Source organism: Pelecanus crispus, chromosome 5 (genome assembly GCF_030463565.1).
Source record: "Pelecanus crispus isolate bPelCri1 chromosome 5, bPelCri1.pri, whole genome shotgun sequence".
Taxonomy (NCBI): domain Eukaryota; kingdom Metazoa; phylum Chordata; class Aves; order Pelecaniformes; family Pelecanidae; genus Pelecanus; species Pelecanus crispus.
In genome coordinates, this window is record NC_134647.1 from 51,872,323 (window position 1) to 51,896,168 (window position 23,846).

A 23,846-nucleotide genomic window follows, 5' to 3' on the forward strand; every position below is an offset into this window, starting at 1 on the left:
GCTAGTGTGGGTGGGGATCTCTGTGTTTCTTGTGGCTCTTCCTACTTTATGTACTCAGCTTTCGCTCTTGGAACTTTCAGAGATCTGGCAAAATGTAGGGTGGTCTGCAATGCTGAGAAAGGATAAAGTATGCCTGAGCTGATAAAGGCATTACAGGAGACATAGCTGCCCTATGGCTGTGTCTGATCACTGTTTTGTGCTGCTGCCTCTTGCTGTATCTTCAGTGTTGTTGCGCCCAGCCAGCTGTCTATACCTTGAAATCCCATAACTCTGAAAGATCCAAGAAGAGTACAAGCATGCAAACAATACTGATAAAGGGAGCACAGGTCGTAGGTTCCTAATATAAAAATTTAAAAAGTAAGTGAAAATAAAAATACAGTATTACCCAACAAAATAACCTGAATGTTTTGCAGTGTACTGCTGATAACAGATGGCCAAGGTAGGGTGCTCCATCAGCTCACAGTGAGCTTTTTCTCTTGCTGCTGTTATACTCCATTATGAAAGATAAGAAAAATCTGACTCAGATGTTTCTGGTCTTTCTCAATGTCATAGTCCTAAGTAGTGTTAAGGAAACTATCTTTTTGTTTATATTTTTTCCCCAAGACTGTTCAATAGAGATACCATTCGGCTCAGTAATGTCAATACTGTGCAACATCAGGGATATGCTGTATCACAAGAATCACCAGTGTGACTCATTCATTTCAGTCTCCTTAAAACTGGGGGAACCCAGTGAATGTACTGCTAAATCAATTGCCAATCCCCAAGCAACTCTTCCAGTCCCAGGAGTGTTGCTAAGTCCACGTTTAGTTCTCTGGGTTATTGTGAAGTTCTGCAGTGAGACGTATCTAGAGAAGAAAAAAATGGTGTGGCTTTCCAAGAGACAACCACCATATGGCTGAGAAAGGTGATCAAATCCTTCATTGCTTTTAAAGACTAATTGGTTTAAAGAGCAATTAGAAACGGAGTTATTCTCCCACAAATGCAGCAGAAGGACATCTAAAACCTTTCAAACCATTAGACAGAACACCTGGATTTACATTACATATAATATCCATATGGAGGCAGCAATACAGCTTTTCTTTTTCATGTCAGTTATTAGTTTATTATAAATTGGTTGATTTCCCTTCATTTTCAGGTCAGCATCATGTTTACACCATCAGACTAAATGCTGCAGTTCAGTATTGTTGTAGGCAAAAGAACCAACCCCTAGGGTTTATTCTTGTAGTCTCCAAATGAGCAAACAAATGCAGACACTGATTTCCCCCCTATTAATTTGAACTGTAAACACAGAGTTGAAATTTGATAGATGGTATCCTTTCTGAATACCAATGGATGGTAGGCTGAAACTGCTGCTTTATCATTCATAACCAACATCAAAACTGAGAGAAGCGAAAGAATGGTATCTCTTACTTTTTCATGGTTATATACCTGACTTTCCCATTTTTTAGCGTGCTCTTCTTGTTTTGCTTCGGGAATCGACTCTCCAAACAGTGAAAACAATGATGTTCATCACATAAAAAGTATGATTTGGAAATACATTGAGGAATTTTATGGTACAAATCTCTTTTTTTTTAAAAAAAAAACAAACTTCTTTTTGCAAATCATCCTAAATTGTATTGCATCCTCTGTTTTTCTTCATTTGCTGTTGTGGGGTTTGTTCTTCAAATCAAGCAAAAATTAGCTCTCATTCATTCCAGGCATTTCCATTCCTTGCAGAAGGAATTTTGCTTAAGCACTTCCCCTATATAAAAGGCATGTTAAAAATCAAGAACAGATTAGAAGTTATGGCCCAATTTTCTCTCTAAATATAGCCCTTTATTTGGATGTTGAGGGGAGTCAACAGGAGCACTGGGAGTGAGTGAGCTTCCAAGGGAGCACAGTCCTTGCACACATGGCAGAAATACTGACCTCAGCTTGAGCAGTCCATTGTGCCCAGCACATGGATACAAGGAAAAAATGTTCTCTTGCCCTGTGGACTTGTGTGCTAAGCTGGACCAGTTCCTGATTATTTTTTTAGGGAGTGTCTCATTTCTTCCAGTTGCGTAGATATAATAGAAGCAGTAATATGAGACCTGTAGTCCAGATTTTAAATAAAAGACACCTTGGAATAAGACAAATGGGGAGGGTAGAAGAGTATGTGGAAATATCTCAGGTCTCTGATGTCTGAAGAAATACCTCATTGTAATCTAGAGAGCTCTTTGCTAACTTATGTAAGAACCTGCCTTCTCTCCCCCTCCATACATACCATTTGAGCTCTTAAAATAAGCTTATTAGCAGTCAAATCAAGACAGGTTAATCTTTAAATCGTATGTAAATGCAGAAGCTTTTCGCATTGTGGTATATTGAAGCACTAAATGTAGATGAAGATTTTCACAGGAGGAGACTAGATCAGCACAGTGAAGCACTGAGCTAGTTTGTCTCATAATCATCTTCTGAGAACAGAATTTCCCTTTCACTGTACAGTATGATGATGAATAGGGATTTAGCGGTAAAGGATTATGTGAAGCTTAGATTAGTGGATGCTGCTGGTAGTCTTATACGGCTGATCAGCTTGCACAGTCCTGAGCTGCTTTCCTCCTCTGGAGTTGACCCGTACAAGTTCTGGGGAATTTGTCCAGGGGAGCACTGAGACTTAGCTGCCTTCTGTCTTTCCCAGCAAATGGATCTCATGTCAGATGCTTTCTGTATCAGATTGCTGTTAAACATCTTTGGTATAAATATGTACTAGCAAGTGCTCTTTTCTGGACTTTTATGGCTGCATTCAGTCCTTTGACCTCCAAATTAATGCTTTCATTTTTAAGTCCAGCATTGTGGGACACACTGTTCTCCTGGAAAATATCAGTAGTTTGTACTTTTAATGTATAATGCATGAAATAATGTAATTTCAGAGTCTTCAAGCATGCCTCAGTCTAGACTGCGTCTCACGATCAAACTGTCTGACTTCTGTACCTCAACTGCTGAGATACCTGGACTAGTCTGTCTGGTTTAGTCCAGTTTAACTGGCCCCATGCACCATTCCTGCTCACCCACATCGTTTCAAGTCTTAACTACTCTTTATCTCATCTTCCAAGCAATTATACTGCAGATTTATTTTTTGTTTTGGGAATATGCCATTACGTTGCACATAGAAATGTCTCACCTCTTCCATGAGGCTTCTGTCAGGGGGTCCATGTGGAAGACATGGCCACAGACCTTTCTGGGACTTTGCCGTGGTGCTCCAGGAGTACCAGCACAGCAGCCCCTGCCTCATCATTGCACAGCAGAGTATGTTATGGTGGGTTTGTGCCTGGCCAGCTCCAGTGGTTTTGATGGACAGAGGATGTGCTGTGGTCCTGCCTTTTTCTTTCTTTTATTTAACTACAAGAATTTCTCATAGCGCCTGGCTCTCCAGCCTTTTGGTCTTTCTCCTTTTTTTTCTTGTCCCAGGCTAAAGGTCAGGTGCCAAGTGACCGTCAGTAAGGATACTAAATCTGATGTGATATAGGGCACTTCAGGACAGGTCATCCAGGGAAACGTGTTATTGCGCTCTGCTGCAGGGTCTGACCTCCCTGTGCAGCACAGCTAGTTCATAAGACATTTAACAGCACTCTAGACAAAACTTGTCAGACAACATAATAACAACAACAACAATAATAATACCACTTACCATTTTTCATTTTTCATAAATTTTACCATTATTAATCTTTCTCTGGGAGGTAGATAAGGACTGTTAATCCCTCTCTGGGGAAGGAAAGATACATATGGAGAGATGTACCTACCTTGAGAAAGAAAGTCAGGTGCAGGTGTAGAATGAGAAGCCCCAACTCCTGGGCCCCAATCTGAGTCTTATCATGTGACAGATGTCACTATTTAATGTGCTGCTTGATGTTAATTAATATCTTTTGTTTGCTGATCATACTCTCTAAATGAAAAGCCAGTAGACCATAGGTGAAGGTAGCAATAGAGATACGTATTTGCTGTATGATTGTTTGTATGAATTCTGAACTAGCTCTGTTATTCTGATGAAGTTTTGATTGGTAAAGTTTGGCTCTGCTTGCATTAGCTTGTGGACTATTTGGGTAAAATCCCTAAATCAAGCTATACTGAAATCAAGCCAGAAATCCATATAAATAATTATAAGTGCAAAGCAGTCCTGTACAACTGCTGTGGTAATTTTCTTGAAAAATGTGCTTGACACCAGTTTTTTTTTTTCTTTTCAATACCAGTGATAAATGCAACAAATTTAAAATACACTTCACAGGTAGTGTTGGTTAGGATCAGTTTATTCTGGAACTTAGCTCTCAATGGCGTTTGCATGGTCTAAATGCCATACAAACATTATTCGGTTCTTGGATCAATAGCCCCAGGGAATATGTATCAGAGATATTTACAATGGCAAATGGATTGGTAATGTTTGTCCCTTCAGCAGCTGGAGGGACCTGTTTGTATTGATTGGACTCTGAGGGCATAGATTCAGGAGACACTGACCATGGCCTGGAGGCAGATATGGGGAGGTCTCTGGTACATGACCCTGCTCTTGAACTGCTGCTGCCTCCCTCAGTTGTGGTGTTGAGTTGTTGATGGGCATCTGCCGTCACTGAACTGGGAGGAGATAAAAAATGGTTCCCCAAAGAGAAGGGGTGAAACATGAAACAGGTGGCAGAAGCCTGCGGCTTTTCAGGAAATTGTGCTCTAAGTCAGTTTAGGAATTTCTGCCTTTTCCTTCTGAATGGTTTCTGTAGAGGGGCCACAGTGCAAACTAGCATGGCCCCACTCAGAGTGCATTACGCTGGAGTAGCAGTTTGCGTGCTGTGGAGCTCATCACTACCACCCCTTGCCTTTGCAAACAGGAAAAAGAATCCTGTCTTGCGAGAAGGATGCATAAGGAAGAAATATGCTCAGCTCTGTTTTAAACCTCAGTCAATTATATTGGGTTCTACATACAATGTATGCCCTGAATATGCTGTTAAATCTATTTTTTCAACCACCAAAGGCTAGGATTTCCAAAATCTCACAGTAAGATTCAGTATTCCTTTTACTTGGTAGCAATACTGGCTCAGGGATGTCTGGCTCTTTCCTTGTTCCTCTGCCCCACTGACTCTATCACCCGTCACACCACAACCTTTTGTGGGGCCATGTGATAAAGTGCACCGGTAGTTTGGACTGGTCAGAGCCCTGTGCTGCCTTCACCTCTGGAAAAACACAAACAAGCAAAAGTCATACCAGCTCTAATGTAAATTCTTGGCAGACAAGAAAGAAGTTCACAAGGCGAGAGACATTTCTGCCAGATGGTTGACATCTGAAGGAAACTTAGCTGAAGAGAGGAAATAACTTCTGGTGCCCTTAGAAAGTAAAAGAGGCAGCATGGAAAAGAAATATGAAAACATAAATTAAAAATGTGAATTTAATTAATTAAAAATCAAAAGAGAGTCACGAGTTAATCTAAAAGGCTGCAACATAATCTGAAAGGGACTGAGCTGAATAATAATGAGCATGTACCTGTAGGCTGGCATCCCAGCTATGCTGCTGTTTAATCTTTTTCAGGTGCGTATAGATTTTAGAAGTCAAATGGGTGGATTTGTTTTAGGCAGCTTCATGCCCTTGTTTAGCTGTAGTTTCAAGTTAATGTAAAACCTGAAATGAAGTCTAAACTTGATCCAAACCCTTTAAAATTGCAAGCATTAATAACCGTCTCTTTGAGAAACAGAACAAATACACAGAACAGAATTAATCAAGAATATGCATTTAAAAATGCACAGGGAGTGACCTCCAACAGTTTGGGGAGCTATCAGCTGTCCTGTTCTTCCACCCTTTGTAGTTTTAGAGGTGAGGCTAATAAATAATTTTACCTCTTTTCATGAGCTTTAAAGATTATCTAGGAACTTTGTGGAAGAAAATCCTTACTCAGCAGTTGTTGCACAGGAGCAGGACGTGCCTTTTGTGTGGCACACCTCTGATTTGGGAAGGCTGGGAGAGGGGTGTCTGAGTATTTTCTGCTACGTTCGCTTTAATCCATAAAGAAGCACTGAATACATTTGTAAAGGCTCCTCCTGCTTTTGCAGTGACTTTGCTGTTAGTGCCTTCCCGTAAGACTGAAGGAGACCAGGGCAATAGTACTGCCCTCCTCTATTATTCATGCTTACAGTAAATAATTCAAGAGGCAGAGCTGGCAACATAAAATGAAGACTCTGAAGTCCCGAGCTGTTCCCTGCGGTGGGCTACATGTTTCCACTGAGGGGGAGTGCACGCCAGCGTCACCGGTTTGTTGGGGACGCCTCTGCCTCAGCAATTCCAGCCACGCTGACCTCTGCCACTGCTGGGAGAGAAACATTCGCTCTCTCCAGCAGGATGGCTTCGCTGGCTTTAATCTGCAAAAACGAGTTTGCAATCTTGCCTGCTTTCAAATCGGGAGAATGCGGCATAGCTGCAAATTGGGAGGATTTACCCATTTAAGTATATATCCTAAAGCACTTCAGGCCCAGATTTTTCCACACATTTGGAGGATTATTTTAGGAGAAACACAGGTGCATACACCCACTTCTTTGGAAAAAAAAATATAGGCCATGTTATTTGACATTTTAAATAGTAAAAATAAAACTGGGAGAAGCAATTGCTGAACTATGGATCAGCATGAGCCTGGCAACTGCTTTTATCGAATGGTATGGGGCATTCCTGTGAGCAATGGCTTAGCGTTCAATGCTCACTTTGAATCCAAAAACACATCTAAAGGTGTTTACTTTCTGATGTTTAAAACTGGAACAGAGTTATGAATAAAATTGTAGCCAGGCTGCACCAGCACAGCAGTAAGTGCTTTGCTCCTTAATTCACTGGGATAAACACCTGTGCAAAGGACAGGCAGCCGCTCCCCCGCCTTTCGCTCCAGTGCAGGCATTTGGCATGGCCGAGGGTTCAGCGCAGCAGGGCGGCTTCCCGAGGGCAGCAAGGATGTTTCTGGGGGCTTTAGGTGGCACGGCAGGTGACTGTGCAGACTGCAGATCTGGGCTATTGGCTGTTCTCCTGTGGTCAGCAAGCCCTTTGTGGGTGAGGGCGGAATGTAACTGTGCTTTGGGATTCGCAGCATTTGACTTGTAACCAAGTGTCTTTCATTTGCTGATAATGTTCGAAACAGTTCTTACAGGTCATTAATGGGTTAAGGGGATTGTGAAAAGAGTGTGGTACTGCTGTTACTCATTCCCATTTGGGGGAAAAAACCCTGTATACTTATCTTGAAGGCTGCCAAATGCCATTCCAAGTGCTATGAGAAGAGTTTTATGTTTCCTTATCTGAAGACTGCTGTGATCTTCCTGGATTCATTAATACATGAAAAGCAAATCGCAGATAACGCCTTTATGTTTCAGAAACGTGGTGGCAGGAAGGGAGTGCTTAGCAAGAAGCTGTACATACCTCACATACGTAACGCATTCCCGTCTATCAGAAGATCCTATCCCTGTCAGATAGCAGCAAGACATTCCTGGGGGTGGAGTGAGAGTGAATTTATCTTGGGAGTGAGCAGGATTTTGCTTTGCTAAGCTAGCTGGTTTGCTCAATTCAGGAATTTTCCATTCACCTCTATTATCCACCAGCCTATAAATCCCAATAACTGTAATTAGGGCTACTTACCTTAATTAGTTAACAGTTTTCTGCAGCTCACCTGTCCTTCTGCTGGCTCTCTTCTGTCGTCCTGACTGCTTGGTTGAACCGCTTCTCCAAAAATCCTGCTTTGGAGGTATGCTTTCAAAACTATGTCGTGGAGGGGACTGCCTTCCTGTTCCTTGAGGAAGGCTGCTGCAAGTGGTGTTATACAGAGAAGCGCTATTTGATTTAAAGAAATGCGAAGCCGCACTGCATGGTTTTTATTGTCTTTTGATAGATTATTCATCCCTTCAGCACTCGGAGACCCTGGCTAAGGGGAAGGCTCTGTGCTGAATATGCTGGGAGGAGGGCGTAGTGCAGCCTGAGGTGGTGGTCAAGGGTAGCTCTCTGCTTGCCTCTTCCTTTCCAGTTCCTCTGGTGTGAGCATGCCATGACTATGTCTGGGTGGACATACTTGCTTCAGTCAGTTTAATTCAAAAGATTTAGTTTAACTGGCTTGATACTTACAATTTTGTGTGCTGATTCAGAATATAGCACAGGCTGTTAACACGGCTGTAAAATGCAGGTTGATAGGGATTTGTGGGCAGCTCAGCTCCATTAGCTTGAAGTAACAGCTGAAAAACATCCTTTTTGAAGTAAAGATATGTGTTAGCCAACATAAAAAATCAGTTGTTAGTTCTTGTGATTGCTAGCTAGAACATGCCAAAATTACAAGCCCTCTGTTAAGAATAGATATGAGAAGAATTATTTGGCCAATAATGCAATAGTAACATGTAGATTTAGTTCTGTTAAATCATTACAGCCTTTCTGTTTAAGATGAAAAAAAGGGAATATAGGTTCTGGTCCATAATTCCTTATAAATCAAAATTCCTGTTGGCTGAATCAGGGAAGGGATCTGAGTAGCTGCAGCTGCGGTGTACTTCTGATCATTTGCATTCTCCACCTCCTGCCCTTATTGCAGAATTAAATTGGTCTCTCATTAACATGGCGATGTTTGTTGTTACACTGCCTGCTCTCTCCCCTGCGCCTACATGACTATTCCAACATAATGTCAGTCCCTGTTGGGAGCCTCCGGAGCGGGTGCCAGCGGGGCGGGAGGGGTTGTGGGAAGGGATTTCCTTTACCTCTTACAACAGGTGCCTTTATCAGCACACCTCGGAGGCAGCCAAGGAGGAGCCACTCTTAGCTTTACCCTTTTAACTTTTGCTACAAGAAAAAAAGAAAAAATACCCACCCCACAAGGCAATGAAAGTGAAGAGGAAGCGGTCATTTAAAGCGCTTTGGAAAACCTGAGTGGAATTTAGCATAGCAGGTATGATTTTTGTATAGGTGACACGGAGAGTGATCTCGTGAGCTGGATATTGCTTCAGGATCAGAATCTAAAGTATCTCTGCTGTGGGAATTAATTTGAAAAAATTTGCAAGCCTTTGAAGAAAAATTTTTCAAAATGCACTCTAAGTGCATTTCAAGGAAAAAATACCTTTCTTCCTCCTGCAAGGGTTAAGCATGATCAGAATCTGCTTTAGTCTCAAGGATTTAACCTCAAGTGCTGCATTTTTTGTTTGCCATAAGCCTATTAGAACTCTCTGTGTTTCCTAGCAATAACATGTAATTTCCCCCTCTATTTAAGTGAAAGAGATGTTGGGGTTTTAATCCTGTACGCTACAGCTGTTGCTCAAGTTTCTTATTCAAATGCAAATAGTACCTGGTACTATTTAGATAACCATGTAATCTTTGATAGAGATACTCCGGGAGCACAGGAAAAAGAGAAAAGCAAGGTGGGTCTGACCCTGTTTATTCTGGAAAGTGAGAGCATAACCATATGCTACCAGCAACCTGAACTGGAAATTTCTACCAAATTTGCAGCATCCAGCACATACTTTTCTTGGAGACAAATGCACGGCTGAAATGATACATGTTTCTTGAGCAGGTATGATTTTTCACCGGGAAGAACAAAAGGCTTTCAGAGAAGACAAAAATGTAGAGGATGAGTCTAAGCAGAAGTGCTGATTTGGGTAGGAGGTTTTATCTTGCTTGAGTCTCCTGAAAGGAGTTTCTTTTTGGGACATTTTGTTTGTTTCTTCACATCATTTACTATTTTCTAGATTTTCATTTGTAGTTTGGTGCATATTGATTTTTAATGTTTTTTTTTCAAAATTTTTTCCTTGTGCTGGTTTTTTTCCTGTGTCAGATGTTATGATAAATGAATTGGAAAGTCAGGAGCAATTTGGAAGGCAGCTACACTGGTCAGGACTCATAGACAAGAGATACCATATCACTTCTTGATTAAAAGCAAACCAGTCCCAGATTCAGGTTAAAAACCTTCTACTGTGGAAACTTTCAATTGCATAAATTGGTTTTATTTCACTTGTGGAGGTGCGAGTTTATTCAAGGAAGAACTTACAACCTTCACTTCATTTTGCACAACTGTTTTACCCTGTATTACAAATGGATAACTGAAGGACTCTTTTTGGAAGGTTGTGACTTGATGCCATCATCTTCCTGCTAAAATCAAAAAGCATCTACATCACAAGATGCAATTTGGATCTGCGTAAAAGAGAAAGTGAGTGTTTTCCACGAGCTTAAAGGAGAGATTTAGAAACTTGTGGAAAATTCCAAGGCATGTCTGAAAGAAATCATCATTACACCGGTCTCTGTGAATTTACAAATAAGCCAAAAGAAGCAGTTCATTGGAAAGCAAGACTCTGCTAACAAGAATATCAGCTTTCCGTGGGAGAAAACTGGACACAAAGAATAAACAATTGCTACAAAGTTTGAGAAGAACAGAAGTGATTCCAGTCCTGCTGTCAAGCACTGACGGGTCTTTTCTTGCTTAATACTAACCTGGTTTCGCTACTGCTTTTTCATATTCAGCCCCATACTGGAATTAAAACTACTTCCCTGGCTTTCACCAAACTTCAGCAAATGCCTTTTGCAAGTTGGGTGTTGGGAGTGTGAGCAGGTGTTTCATGTGTGCTTCCCGTGACAATAAAAGGCACCCTCGAGAGGAAAACTCACACGGGAGCTGATTTGCTGGGTCATATTTTCTCCTGTGACACTCCTTCCTCATTAGCTTCTTCAGGTGGGTGTGAACAACTGACACGGAACTGAGCCAAGGTTTGGCCTTGGATTGTTGATCTGCTCTGGCCACTAACGGCAGCTTGCCGGCAAAATGATGGAAGAAATCTCCATAATGGTGGCTTATGATGCCCATGTTTTTAGCCAGCTGTATGATGAAGACTTTCTGGCCAATCTGGTGGCAGTCAGCAAACCCAAATCTGTGGTAGGTGTTACTCTTGCTCCTTTGCCAATAATGCTTAGGTTATACTCTTTCCAGTAGTTAAGTCCTTCTGCTGAAAGCTATCTATTATTTATTTTCTCTTTTCATTACTTTTTCAGAAATTTGCTTTCTTGCATCAACAAAATTAAAACAACAGTTTATTTCAGAAGAGATAAGATGATGAAAATAATATCTTTCTGGGTTACTAAGTTTAGAAGAAGGTTATTGCTCAGTAGGGTAATAGTTAAAATAATATTTTGAAAGAATATTAAAATAATTGAAATAATAGTTAAATGAAAAAATTACACTAAATTATGTAAACACTTTCTGTGGTTTAGCATGTCAGTTAAATGTTCAGGCCAGATGCTCAGCATACATCCAGGGCCTGGGATGTAGGTCACTGTCACCACTAAATCTAAAAGAATCTGTCCCTTATATGGAAATGGTAATTTAACAGTTTTACATGCCCTTTTGAAATCAGCATCAGTATCTGTAAAACCTTTTTAGTTAAACTACCACTTGCTTTTCTCATAAATAGTGTATATATTTATGTAAATTACATGTATAGCATGGGCATCTTCCTCCCTCATGGAGGTCCCAGCACTTATAAGGAGCTGCAATGAAGGCACTAGTTTTGACTCTAAAGTTTGGTGCCAAAATTCATCTTTGGTCTCAAATTCTGCAAATGGGCCCATGTTGAGTCAGTCTGCCTGGAATCAGTCAAAAGAAGTCTTTGAAAATAAAAACTAATGTATAGGTATTGAGCTTAACTTAAAAAGCAGATACAGGTAAAATGTCTGTCTAAATGCAAATCAGACTAATTATTTAGCAATCCAGTTAAGCATTTGTGTTTGCAGGTTTTGGTCTGTATATGTGTGTGTATCCAGGTAGTTCACTAAGCTGTGACAAAGGAGATGTTCTCAGAAGATGAAATATTTGCCTTATTGTTGTCTTGTGTAAAACCTCTCTAAGCCTATTTCCTACTTGGGTTTTTCTGCCTTGTCCATGCTCAGGAAACCTCAGGTGCATGAACTTATCTCCTGCATCTCCCATACACCTCCAGATCTAAACAGGAGTTCTGCCCAACCCCTTTTATTATGATGCCTTTTTCTGTCTCTGGCCTCCACTAGGCTAGAATTTACAAGGCCCATTAGAATACTTAGGTAATAAGTATGGAAATCCAGTGTAGACAAAACTGTGTAATATGACCTGGTTGGAGACTGGGCTCCACATAAGCTTTAACTTAACCAGCATGTTAGGAGTTGCATACCTTTTCCATGCTGGATATTTTTAAATACATGGTATACCTTAATTTGTTGTCAGGCCACAACCTTTCCTCTTTTTCTGCCTTAGCTGATTGCTATGGCAGCATTTATTATTTTGACTGGAAGCCCAGAGTAGTATCTTTCCTTCAGACGGGTACCTGTGTTGCAATAGCATTAACAGGAGCCAGGTGCCTGCGGAGAAGGTACCTGCCGGCGGGCTCTGGGAGAGGCCCTTCTGTCGAGTTTCTCTGAGCAAATGATGGTGACAGTGGGGTTTCCTGGATGCCTCCGGTCCTGAACTGCCTGCATGCTCTAGAGCCAGTACTGCAGTTGTTTAAATTAAAACCCTTGCGGGAAGAAAACATTTCATGGATGGCTTGCCCTATAATTTAAATCTTTGAAAAGTGCTGCTTAAATGGGCTTGGTGATGGCCTCTTAAGTTTTGTATAGCTTCAGAGCGAAAGTAACAGACATTGTGTTACATATCTTCGATTCCTCCAGATCAGCTGCGAGTGACTGAAGGAGAGAGTAACTGGTGTCAAGAGCACCACATTACAGCTCTAGCTGATTTTTGCCATTCTGAAAATATGATGAAGTAACATTTTTTTAAAAAAATACTTCTCTGTGAAGTAACTACTTACCTCCTAATAAACAGGGATACTTACGTGGAACAACTGTGGGAGGGAAAAGTATCATTATTACTATTATTTATAAGATCTGAATGATTGACTTTAGTGTAAGCACATGTTCTTATGAACTTTTTGTTTTCCTGAATCAAAGAGTATTAACGTGTTTCAGTGTATTATGTACTAGTAAATAAGCTAAGAAATGTGTTTTTTGCAGGGTTTACATAGGAAATACTTAACTACTCTTTTAAATGGTTTTGAAGTATATTAACGAAGTAAATAATGGTGCAAACAACCTGAGGAGGTTTAAGATGAAGCTCAACAAGATTATGATAGGATTGATGGTGCGTGGGAGCCTGTACTACTAAGGGATGGGACCTGATGACTCAGAAAGTTTCTTTCAGTTCTCTGATGCTATGCTTAATTGTGGGACAAGCTGCCAATTGGGATAAGTTGGGGCAAATCCTGTTGACTCTGTCCTGGTCATTTTACCAGATTGCACGAAGGTATGTACTGTACATAAAGTAAGATTCTGTAGAAAGAATTTGCAGGGTTTTCATTTATTCTGAGAGTTCACGTTAATAGCACAGGTACTTTTACAATCTGGGATTCATCTGCTTGTTTGCAAAATCCAGGTATCAGTTATTTTTAAAGGATTTCTAGTATGCTGCTCTGACTGCAGAGAAAAGTTAGAAAAGAATGTTCTTTAAAGGCTTTTATCCTGTTCCGCAGTTTGGACGTCAGGATGGCTTTGTTGTAGTTTCAGGAATCTTGCAACTAGTAACTCATTATAGTTCATTTGGATTGTGCAATAGGTCAGGGCGCACAGGAGTCTCTCTTGCACAGAGGAGAGAGCCACTTGTTATGACGTGAAGTGGCAAAGAGTTCATACCGAAACCAAATACCAGGCCAGATGATGTGGGTTGCTTATGCTTAAGGCCAGCCCTTCGTAACCTTCTGACACGTCCAGTGCCCCATCAGTAATGGAAAATCAGAATTATCTGCTGTTTCCCAGGTCCCATGAATTCTAGTCATATTTTTCACTGGAAAAGGTGAATTTTTCAGTGGAAAGCATAGCAGTGTTTTTGTAGTATTGCTTTGATGCACATAAATACCAGACAATTAAACACGATGCAGATGATCTGAGAGAAGGTTTTGTTAAATATACTCCAAAGCAACAATGTATGATAGCAATCCTCCAACATACATTTTAATAAAATTACTCCTATTGCAATGTGACCATGACACATGCTGTGTGGTCTTACTTTCAAGATTTCAAGTTATTTTGAAACTACTTCACACAGACATGCAAAGCAGCATGTAAGAGTGGACTGCTGTGTAGTTTGTGCAAGAATTGAGTAGCTTTACTCTAGGGAATTCAAATTCTTGGTTTATCTGCAGAAAACTTGGGCTCAAGGGGTTATAAAAATGGTATTCCAAGTGGTATAATCCTCTTAATCCAGAGTAGAAGCACATTCTTCTGGAAAGCTTCATTGTATTTTCATTTGCCTGCCTGCCTTGTTGTGTTTAGCTCTGTGTTCAGGGGAATTATCAGCCATTTCACAGAAGTAATTTATGGCTACATGCCAGCAGACTCTGCCATAATGATTTCTAGGCTCTCAGCTTCCCATCAAAGCCAAACTGAGGAGGTTCTACACGGATGGGTGAACTGCGAAGCGGGTGAAAAACTGGGTGGCCTGGCAGGAGCACAGGGTGTAGTGGTCAGTGGGTTGAAGTCTAACTGGCAGCTGGCTAAACGTTGGGTTTTGGGGTTGATAGTGGGGCTGATACTGTTTAGCATCTTCAGACCTAGACACCAGAAGAGGATGCACCCTGTTTTTCAGGTGGCAAAGACTGGAGGGTAAGTGGTGGACACATGGAAAGGCAGGTCTGCTGATCAGAGGAACCTCAGCAGGGGTGGGCTGAGAGGGACTTCCTGAGGTTCAGCAAAGGCAAATGCAAAACCCTGGGTTTCTCCCTGGGTAAGAATAACTCCATCATCTGTGCAGGCTCGGGGCCAAATGTCTAGATAGCATCAATGCAAAAAGGGTGCTGGGAGTTGTGGCAGATGACAACGCAAGTGAGGAGCGTGCCCCTGTAGCAACAAAGGCTAGCTGCGCATGAGGCAGCGTTACCAAGAGCACAGACAGCATGTCAGGTGAAATGGTTATTCCCTTCCACCCAGCAGTTGGGAGGCTACATCTCACACGCTGAATCCTGTTTTGAGCCCCCACGGAGAAAAGGCATATTCACAACCTAGAGTGAGTCCAACAACGGAGGACCACTGGGCAGGAAGACAGGGGGCCGACTGCATGGGGGAAGGATGATAAGGTTGGGGCTGCTTAGCCTGAAGAAGAGAAGGCTCAGGAGGGATCTAACTGCAGTCTCCTGCCACCTAAAAGAAGGTCCTAGGGAGGATGGAGCCAAACTCTTCTGAGAGGCATGCAATGACAAGGCAAGAAGGAATGGTCATGATTTGCAGCAAAGCAAATTCTGGCTCAGTGTAAGGGAAAGCAGTTCTGCCCAGGGAGGCCCTGGCATCTCCATCCTTGGAGACTTTCATGAGCAGCATGCTCTCTGACTTCGAAGCTATCCCTGCCTGAGCAGGAGGTTCGTCTATATGCCCACTGGAGAGCCCTTCCGATCTAAATTTTTCTGAGTCTCTGATTCTGCCTCGTGTGGAGTCTTGCAGTGAGGAGGAGCTGGCAGCATTTGAGCTTTTGAAAGAGCATCTTTCCCTGGGTGGCATTACCGCTGGCGTGCTGCTGCTGTTGCTACTGCCAAAGGAGGAATAAGGGAGTTTGGGTGGTCGCTATTATGAGAATTGGCTCTTTCCAGCAGATATAATCCTTGTCTGCGCCCTTCTCTTACCAACAGAAGGAGGGATCCCGCTCTCAGGATGTCTCTAGGAGCTGTCTCACCTCTTTCCCTTCCTCCCCTGTGGGGCAGGAGCAGCCAGATTCTGCCCTGATCCTCTCACCTTGTTTTTGGAGCAGGAAAAATTTTCTTATATACATGTATAATAAAATAACAAATTTTATTTGCTAAACAGGTGATGCAGGAAAAGAAAAACTCTAATAGTTTTTGTCTTTCCCTTCCCTTGATTGCTCAAGTTCCTTGTCTTTTGTGATTTCAGGACACAGCCACTCTTTCTTTAACTCTTAAGATTTTTAAAGATTTTGTGTGTTCCACTCACACTGGTCATCCTTCCAGTTTCATTAGCTTTTCTGCAATTTCTTTTACCAGTACAAATCTTCAGTCTTCCCAAAAAATCAAATGAGCCGTGTTTATATGGAATAGTAAAAATAACATGAAATATCACCTGAATTTTCATTTATAAAAATTCTACATTTTTATTCTGCTTTAAGGAGTCAGCCCCACAATGTTATCTTCTTCCCCTGAAACTCGTGAGGATTTGAAGTCAGTGAAGGAAACTGCTCATATAAAGCTAAATAAATGGATCATCGTTATCAGACTGTAGCTTGCTTACTAACTTATTTTAGATTTGAGTGTAAGTGATGTATACGAATATTAGTTTGGCTGCAATTTTTTCCTCAGTAAGTCTTGGTTGACACCTTTGGATGTTAAAAAAAAAACACATCAAAATGAAAGCTCTTCCTTCCTTGGATTTCCCATGTTTTAAAGTCTTGGACTTCCAGCATATTTAGGAAAACTGGCACAGCTTTTGCAGCGGCAGTGTGAAACCCCTGTACGTCTGCTGTCATATGCAAATCCTTGGAGACCAGAGAGGAGGTAATTTCCCCGCAACGGGTAAGCTCCTGGTCCCTCCTGGTACTAAAACCAGGCTTGATCATGGAGCAAACACTTGTCTGATAAAATTCGCAGAGTGCTTGTTTAACGTACACAAATCTAGCCCTAAATGTGGAACTCGTAAATGGTGAAGAAGCGTATGTTTTATATTATGGTAATGTGTAGCTGGCATATAACTTTATTCTTGTTCATGCTTATTTGACCTTCATCACTCATTTGTTATTAAATATGAAAATTAATAATTGGTACTAAAATACCTTGTGCTATTTATTTTTATACTGCATCCCATTTGTTTTCTGTTGTCCTAAACCTTCAATGTGCAGCACGTTTTTGCTGCTGCATATTATTAATGCAGAGTAGACACTGTCAAAGGTGAAGCCGTAGCCCTTGGTATCGGGGCAGAAAACAGTCATGGCATTTGGCAGGTGGGAGGGCATGGGAGTCAACTCCCCACTGCATGAGAAGCCATCAGCTGCTGCTGGGTTGCAGCCAGCCCCGGTCTTTGGTATTGCATCAGTGCACGTGGGTCTAATGGTTTCTGTTAAATGCTCTGTGGTGCAATCTGTGTCTGAGACTGTCATTGTGTAGCCCATGTTTGGCATTGAGGTTCAATTGCATGGAAACGAGAGAGGTGGTTCATCCTGCCCACTGATTCACAGAGGTTAAGGCTAGGCGGATCTTCATCTTTCAATTATCTAGGCTTTATCTCTTTCATCCAACTTCATTCCAGTAGTATTTTTTGAAAATTAACAACTCTATTAAATGCTCTTCGGGGAAAGCATTTGAGTGTAACAGGAGGTGGGAAAGGTATAATTTTCCATGGTAATCTGTTAATCTCTCCCTGTTGAAAATATGTTTCTAACTTCTTATTTAGATTCATTCTGGTTTCGGCTTCCCATCTTGGATCTGGCACGTGTTTTTGCGCCAGAGTATAGAATTCTCTACCGTTACTTACTTGATCCCTATGAAGGTACTTACATGCTGTGACCAACTCAGCTGTCTGTGCTCTCTTGTACAAACTGAGGAGCTTGAGCCCTTAAACCTCCTGCTGCGAGGCATTTACACCCTGCACAAAACAGTTCAGTGGCTCTGCTCCGCATCCTCTTAGTTTTTTTTTTTATTCCCCACTGAATCTCCCAGGACTAGTTACGGTATTCCAGTACTGGTCTCAGTGACATTCCAGGGTTAAAACTTTCCTAGTCATCTTGCTTTTTCCTATCCTCCTGCACCCCGGGGCTCCCATTAGCCTTTCTGCCGCAGCCTGACTCTGACAGCAGAGTTACAATTCTCTGCCTGCGAAGGTGGTCTGTTATTTCCTGCCCCTCTCTCTACACCAGTTTGTTCCCAGTCCCACACCGCAATGTGCGGACTCCTGAGCAGTGCTGATGCAGCTGTTTGTGGGGCTGTGTTATGAATGGTACTGATACAATTTAAAATAAAATTTAAAAATTAGCATATTTTTGAAGGATTATTTTGGTCAGCTTCCCGTCAAGCAGTGAGGTGGGAGGGAGGGGGCTGTGGAGGAAGAGCTAGGTCTTGCCCAGGCGATGGCAGGCTGCTTTCACAGCATGTGCCTCCCATTCCCCCATCCCCCATTCTTCCCAGAGAGCAGAAAAGTTTCCAAACTTTTGGAAAAGTCCAAATGGTGCTTTCTTGGGACTGATCCCATGTCTTCATGGGATTCAGCCCCAGCTGGAGGCCTGCTGCTCTGTGCCGTAGTAGAGGCCTGCATATGTTTGGTCTGGAGTCAGCACAGTGGTGTGTTTCATTTGAGTGAGCTATTTCCAGGAATTTAAATATATGTGTGCAATTTTCTGGTCCTTCTTCTCCTTCTTTACTGGTTTTTCTGTGTGTGTGTCATCTGCAAATTTTATTAACGGGACTGTATTTTTCACTTCCAGGCCACTGATGTAATGTTTGATAGTGCAGGATCTTTTATGAGTCCCAGAAGACACCCTTTAGGATGTCATTAACCCAAAATAAAAATGTCACTGAATAATGATTCCATTTGACAATGGCTTTTTGACCCTGATTTCTAAGCTTTTTAATTCATGCTTTATGGCTACCGGATACTGTTCTGGGGGTTGGCTTGGTTGTTTTATTTTTTTTTTTTAAATAAATCTGTCATGTGGCAGTGAATCCAGTGCTAGAGAACTGTTGCAACTGTAAAGTTACTTTTATCAATCAGACCTGTAGATAAAGAATAAAATGGGACCTACAGTTTATAAAATCATGCTGGTGTGGAAGCAGTTACACTCCTACTCCAGTTATCAGCTGGATCCTTATCAGGTCTGCAGAGCGTGTGTGTGGGTTTCTGGATTTCAGCTGACCAACCAAAGTCATCCAGATGGTTTGATTTGTGATTCTTAAATATTGGTAACACAGAATTTTCTTCTAGTCTCTACTGTGTTCAAGATTTACTAAAAATGAACATCAGTGAACTGGAGATCTCATCTGCTAGTTCTTTCAGTACATATGCTCTGCATAAAAAACCTGTAGCCTAGTTTCCAACAGAGCAGAGCTGTTTTCTGGACGATTCTGACTTGTCTGAATCATAATTATTTTTGAGCTCTAATTATTAATGCATATGAACAATGCTTAGGAATCCTTTTCAGTATGTTCTAGAATCAAGTCTAGCCTAATGAAACTCAAGAAAGAATTGAAACTTTTTTCCTTCTGCATTTAGTTTTAGTTACTGTTTTATTTGTCCCTAATTAATTACCTATATTATTTTCTGTTTATTTTCTCTTCATGTTTTAAAGCATTTCTTCTTGCTGCCCTTTTATTGTCATTGGATCAAGAGAGAATTATTTAAGCAGTGTCTCAAATAGACATTTTATAAATAAGAACAGAATCTTTGTGATTCAAAAGCAGGACATTTCAGTATTTTGGAGCTTCCTCATTTTCTTCTTAAAAAAAATTCCAGGAAAATTGACACAGGTTTTTCTGGCTACTTGAGAAACTGTGCTTCTATTTCTGTCATTGTTACAAGCCCATTTGGGAGAAGAAATTTGAAATAAGTTTCTAGACATTATTGGTTCATTAGGTCTTTAGTTTTAATGACCTTGAACATGTTGGGTATCAGCATGAACCTTTGCAACTAAAGAAGAGCAGGTGAGTTACTTTGTAAGGCTATATTTCAACATTTAAATACAGAAATGGTCACATTAGAATAAAGCAGCATTTAACTTCTCTCCCCACAGGTGAGGTAGGTCAGGTAAGATTGATACAGGTAAGATTGATGATACTGTATCTTCTAGATACAGTAGTCATCATGTTAAGATGAGAAAGTGAAGTGGGTCAAATGAAAGATTTGAAGCTCCTGAATTCTAAGCCTTCAGCTTGCTCACCTCACTTGTCTTTTCTTGTAGATTGCCATTATATGTAATACGTGACACCTTAGTAAAGCTATATACAAACCCAAAAGCTTTGTGTGTAATCATAGCAAATGCAAAGTACATGTATTTATTGGTGTTCTGTCAGTGTCCCCATGATCAGTATGTTCATCGACTTTGAAAGGGGTGCTAAAACTAGATGAAAAGGCAGTTAATCTCTTTATAGAAGCCTAATTTCTTAATTACTAGAAGATGGATTAAAAAGTTTGTGTAGGAGAATGCGTTAGTTAAAAATACTCTGTCTTCATTGTCTACAACAATTTTCGTTCTTTTTGAACCCAGTTCTCAGAAGAATTTGGTGTAAATTCACTGCTGAGGTTGGAAAATATATTTCAGTGGTTTTTATCTTGTTTAGCTTGTGCTTGCATGCACCATTCAATATGCACATTTTTTCTTTACTGCTTCCTTCTAGCTGTGTCAACGTGAACTCACAAAAAAAAAATGCTACGTTGACTGGAGTGTTAGGTTACGCTGGTCGCTGATGTTTTAAAGCTGTAGGCTTGTCTTTTGTGCTAAGAAAAATACAGATGGTTTGATTTCGGAATAATATCTTAGCTATGCCAAGACCAAGCTCACTGTATATACAAAGCATTGTAGTTTTGCTACAAGGTAGAGTCACCAAAGGAATCCCAAGTTTTAAGTTATCATGACATTTGCTTGTCCATTACCTTGGAGATCACAGAAGCTAAATGTGTAAGGAAGAACACACACACACGAGATTGTCCAGCCTCAGGTTGAACTTCCATAGCAGGTCAGGCAACACCGAATTCTGTTACCCCAACACTGAGGGTCTCCTTTCCATGGCAAGAGGAACAGGACACAGAGCTCAGAAGGAAGATTGGGCTGCTTCTTTGCAGCTGTTGGTACCGGAGAGTGGAAACAGCAGGAGCTAGATGTTGCTGCTAATACTAACTGGCTTCCTTTTCTGCAAAAAGTGGTTTTTTTCCCCTTTGTAGGAGCCCTTTCTTTTGTAGGGCTTGCTCTTCAGTGGCAGCAGCAGCTTGGCTTTCGAGCTGAAGTTGGCAGCATGGCCACATTTCAACTTCTGCCTTCAGCCCCTCCTGCCTGATGCAAACTTAAGCACTGACAAAAGCAAGAAGATGCTCTTGCGATTTTCCCTGCTAGATGATAACGTAGAAGGTCTCGAGTTCATTGGTAATAGATTAGCCTGACAGGGTCTCTGCTAGACATGAAGGATGAGCGCAGGTCTCTGCGCAGGTGAAGTGGCAAACTCAGCTGGTAGTGCTAGCAGTGGTGGTGGAACCATAGCTGGGGCAGTGAAACAGCAGCAGGTTTAAAAAACCAAAACGCAGCCTTGTATATGCAAGTTTGCGAATCAGTACACCTGCTTTGTATCTCTTGGGGCTGACATGCAGTGCTGCTGTGCCTTCCCCTCCACGGGGATGCTTTCCAGCAGCTGATTACACTACATTAAGGGCTGACTAGCGCTTTCAAACTCTCCTGGCCTGCCCTTCCTCCAGTTACCCGCCAGCTCCATGCCAACGAGTTTTGTAGGTACCACGGAGGCTGAAAGGTGCAAATACGGCAAAAGCTGAAGCCTCATTAAAGGCACTGAGGAAACCTTCTCAGTAGATGAAGGATTAGAGAGATAACAGAGCAGGGCAAGGATTAGCTATGTAGTAAAATGCTTCAGTGAGCGTTTCCGATACCTTGGAAGTTGAACGCTGTCCCACTTGTATTTTCAAAATGCTGATCATTTAATGTGTGGTTTTAAAGACTTTTTATTTTAGGGTTTTAGCAGTTGTGTTTATGGAGCTGGATAGCAGAAAAAAGTCAAGGCTTTTGAGAAGACATGGTAAAAGTTGTGTTAGTTGCTGAAATATAGATAAAAGTATTTGATATAACAGAAGGGATTGTAGAGCCCTGGATGTAAATATATAATGGTTCAGCTGTAATATAGAAAAGGTACATATTTTCTGCTAGTGGAGTAACGCACTAAAAAGTAATTGCTATTAGTAACTTGTGGGTTTGAAATATTTATGAGAGTAATGAAAGGTGTTTTAGCATCAAGGACCTCACCACACATCAGAGAAGCCTGACAGTGATTTTAAAGATGCAAATTTAAAGTGTGACAGCATTACAATTTTCTTGATACTGTGACACGGAGCTGATCTAAAATAATATTAACACATAGAACACATAGTTCAAAGAATATTGCGAGGTTCTTTACTGATGAATATAGCTTACCTGGGCATATGGTTTAGAGTTGCTATCTACCACCCATCCTCCGTCTCAGGACGTAGAATTTTTTTTTTAATGTCAGTCTTGTGCTGGGCACAGAGTGTGACAGGAGACAAGACGTGGCTTGATAACTCATCAGAGTCAGAATCTAGTCTGGCAGACAGCTGGTTTCACCAGTCTTGTGGCAGGTTTCAGAAGATGTGTTCAGCTGGAGGTTTATTAGCTGAAAGCTGTTGACTCTGTGGACTACTATGTTCAACATGACAGGTTTTACAGCCTTGATAATACCAGTATTTTGAACCTGGCTACTGACCAGTTGCTAGCCTTGTGTCTGCAATTTTCCGAAGTGTGATTGTGAGATAGATCTGCATTAGTTTCAGGATAAACGAGGTTGGAAAGCGAACCCTAACACAGCGGAGCTAGGAGAAGTTGTTTCTTTGCCAAGTGATGCAATAAAATAACTTGGGACTTTTTCCTGAATTTGTGATTCTGTTGTCACAGGGATTGTGGTGAAGACTGCACTTGTCTTCCCACTGGCCATTCTCTTCTATTGCTGTGATGTCCTGAGAAATACAACCAAAGCTCTAAAATTGTTGTGGGCTTGGGTTAGGTCTAAATCAAAATCTATTTTGTATCTCTAAATGGGGGAGAGCTGAACATCTGATTTTGCATAGTCACCAAGGATATGTATAAAACCTTCAGCACTAAATACTGTATACCAAAGGGCGTATGTATGCAAGACACACAAAATTACATGGAACTGTTATGTTATGAGGTACAAACCAATGGATAAATTCTGTGCTGGAAAAACTGCTGCTGTTTCTAGTAACTGTGTTAGCCAGAGCATGGCCTTGTCCCAGATGGCTGGTCAGAGTGTCAGTTCTTCCAGTGACCTGATCCTAATCTGTGGTCTTGGGATATACAGGTAGTTTCATTCAGCCTGTATAGTCTTTTGTAGCAGAGATCTCGTCAGATAATAAAAATGACCTGTACACAGCTATTTTCCATCTAGAGTGTTTCAAATATTTGTATCCTTAACCACAGTATTCCTGTTGTCCAGACCCAATTTAAATGCAAAATGGGTGCTTGCTGACAAAGTGGACATAGCCGTTTCCTTTCATGGTGTGCAACTCAATGCTAAAGCCCTTATCTGTATGGGAGAGGAGGCACTTTTTGTCTGGGTGAGCTGCTAGGTATCAGCTGCAAGTGTATAAAATAATCAGCCATTTTCAAGCACTGCTTTTAAGCCACTCAGGGTGTTTCTTTTTTGCTAAAACAAACAGAGTTGAAGTGGATAATAAGCCCTCCATAGCTCAAAGTGAAAATGAATTTTTGAATGCTGAAAACCAATTTGGGGATCTGAAGAGGAGTGTTTTGAAGAGTCTCTGCCACAAGGCAGAACATGCTTTCCTTAAGTCTTTTTTTTTTTTTTTTTTTAAATGCAGATTCCCCTGCAGTCAATGTATGTGCGTCTCAAACCCAAGCACTGTGATGAGTGCAAAAGTACACGCCAGTGTTTAGAGCTATAGTTCAGGGAATCTGAATTTCTCGTTCTCTTTTGCTGTGTTGCCACTGGATTGCTGTACAGTGAGGCTTATTGAACATCTCTCGGTCTCAGCTTACTCTTTTAACTTAGTTAACTGTATTGCTAACTGAGCCTAACTAAGCAGATCTTTAAACAGCAGGGCTATGGAAGAATAATGTGTTATGCCAGGTTCAGCACGTTTAGATGAAT

The 23,846-nt window shown here is 41.3% G+C and overlaps 1 protein-coding gene across 19 annotated transcripts in view; it reads left to right on the plus strand.

The window, feature by feature from the left end:
* RABGAP1L (RAB GTPase activating protein 1 like) overlaps positions 1 to 23,846 on the plus strand; it is a 281,517-nt gene that overhangs the window by 234,774 nt on the left and 22,897 nt on the right. For 2 of the 19 annotated variants that reach the window (XM_009492135.2, XM_075710794.1), the window contains exon 1: positions 10,745 to 10,855. The exons of the other annotated variants lie outside the window; for them this stretch is intronic. In XM_009492135.2, the coding sequence (XP_009490410.1) occupies positions 10,745 to 10,855 (111 nt within the window). Of the gene's footprint in view, positions 1 to 10,744; positions 10,856 to 23,846 lie in introns of those variants that run through there. 19 annotated transcript variants of the gene reach the window in all.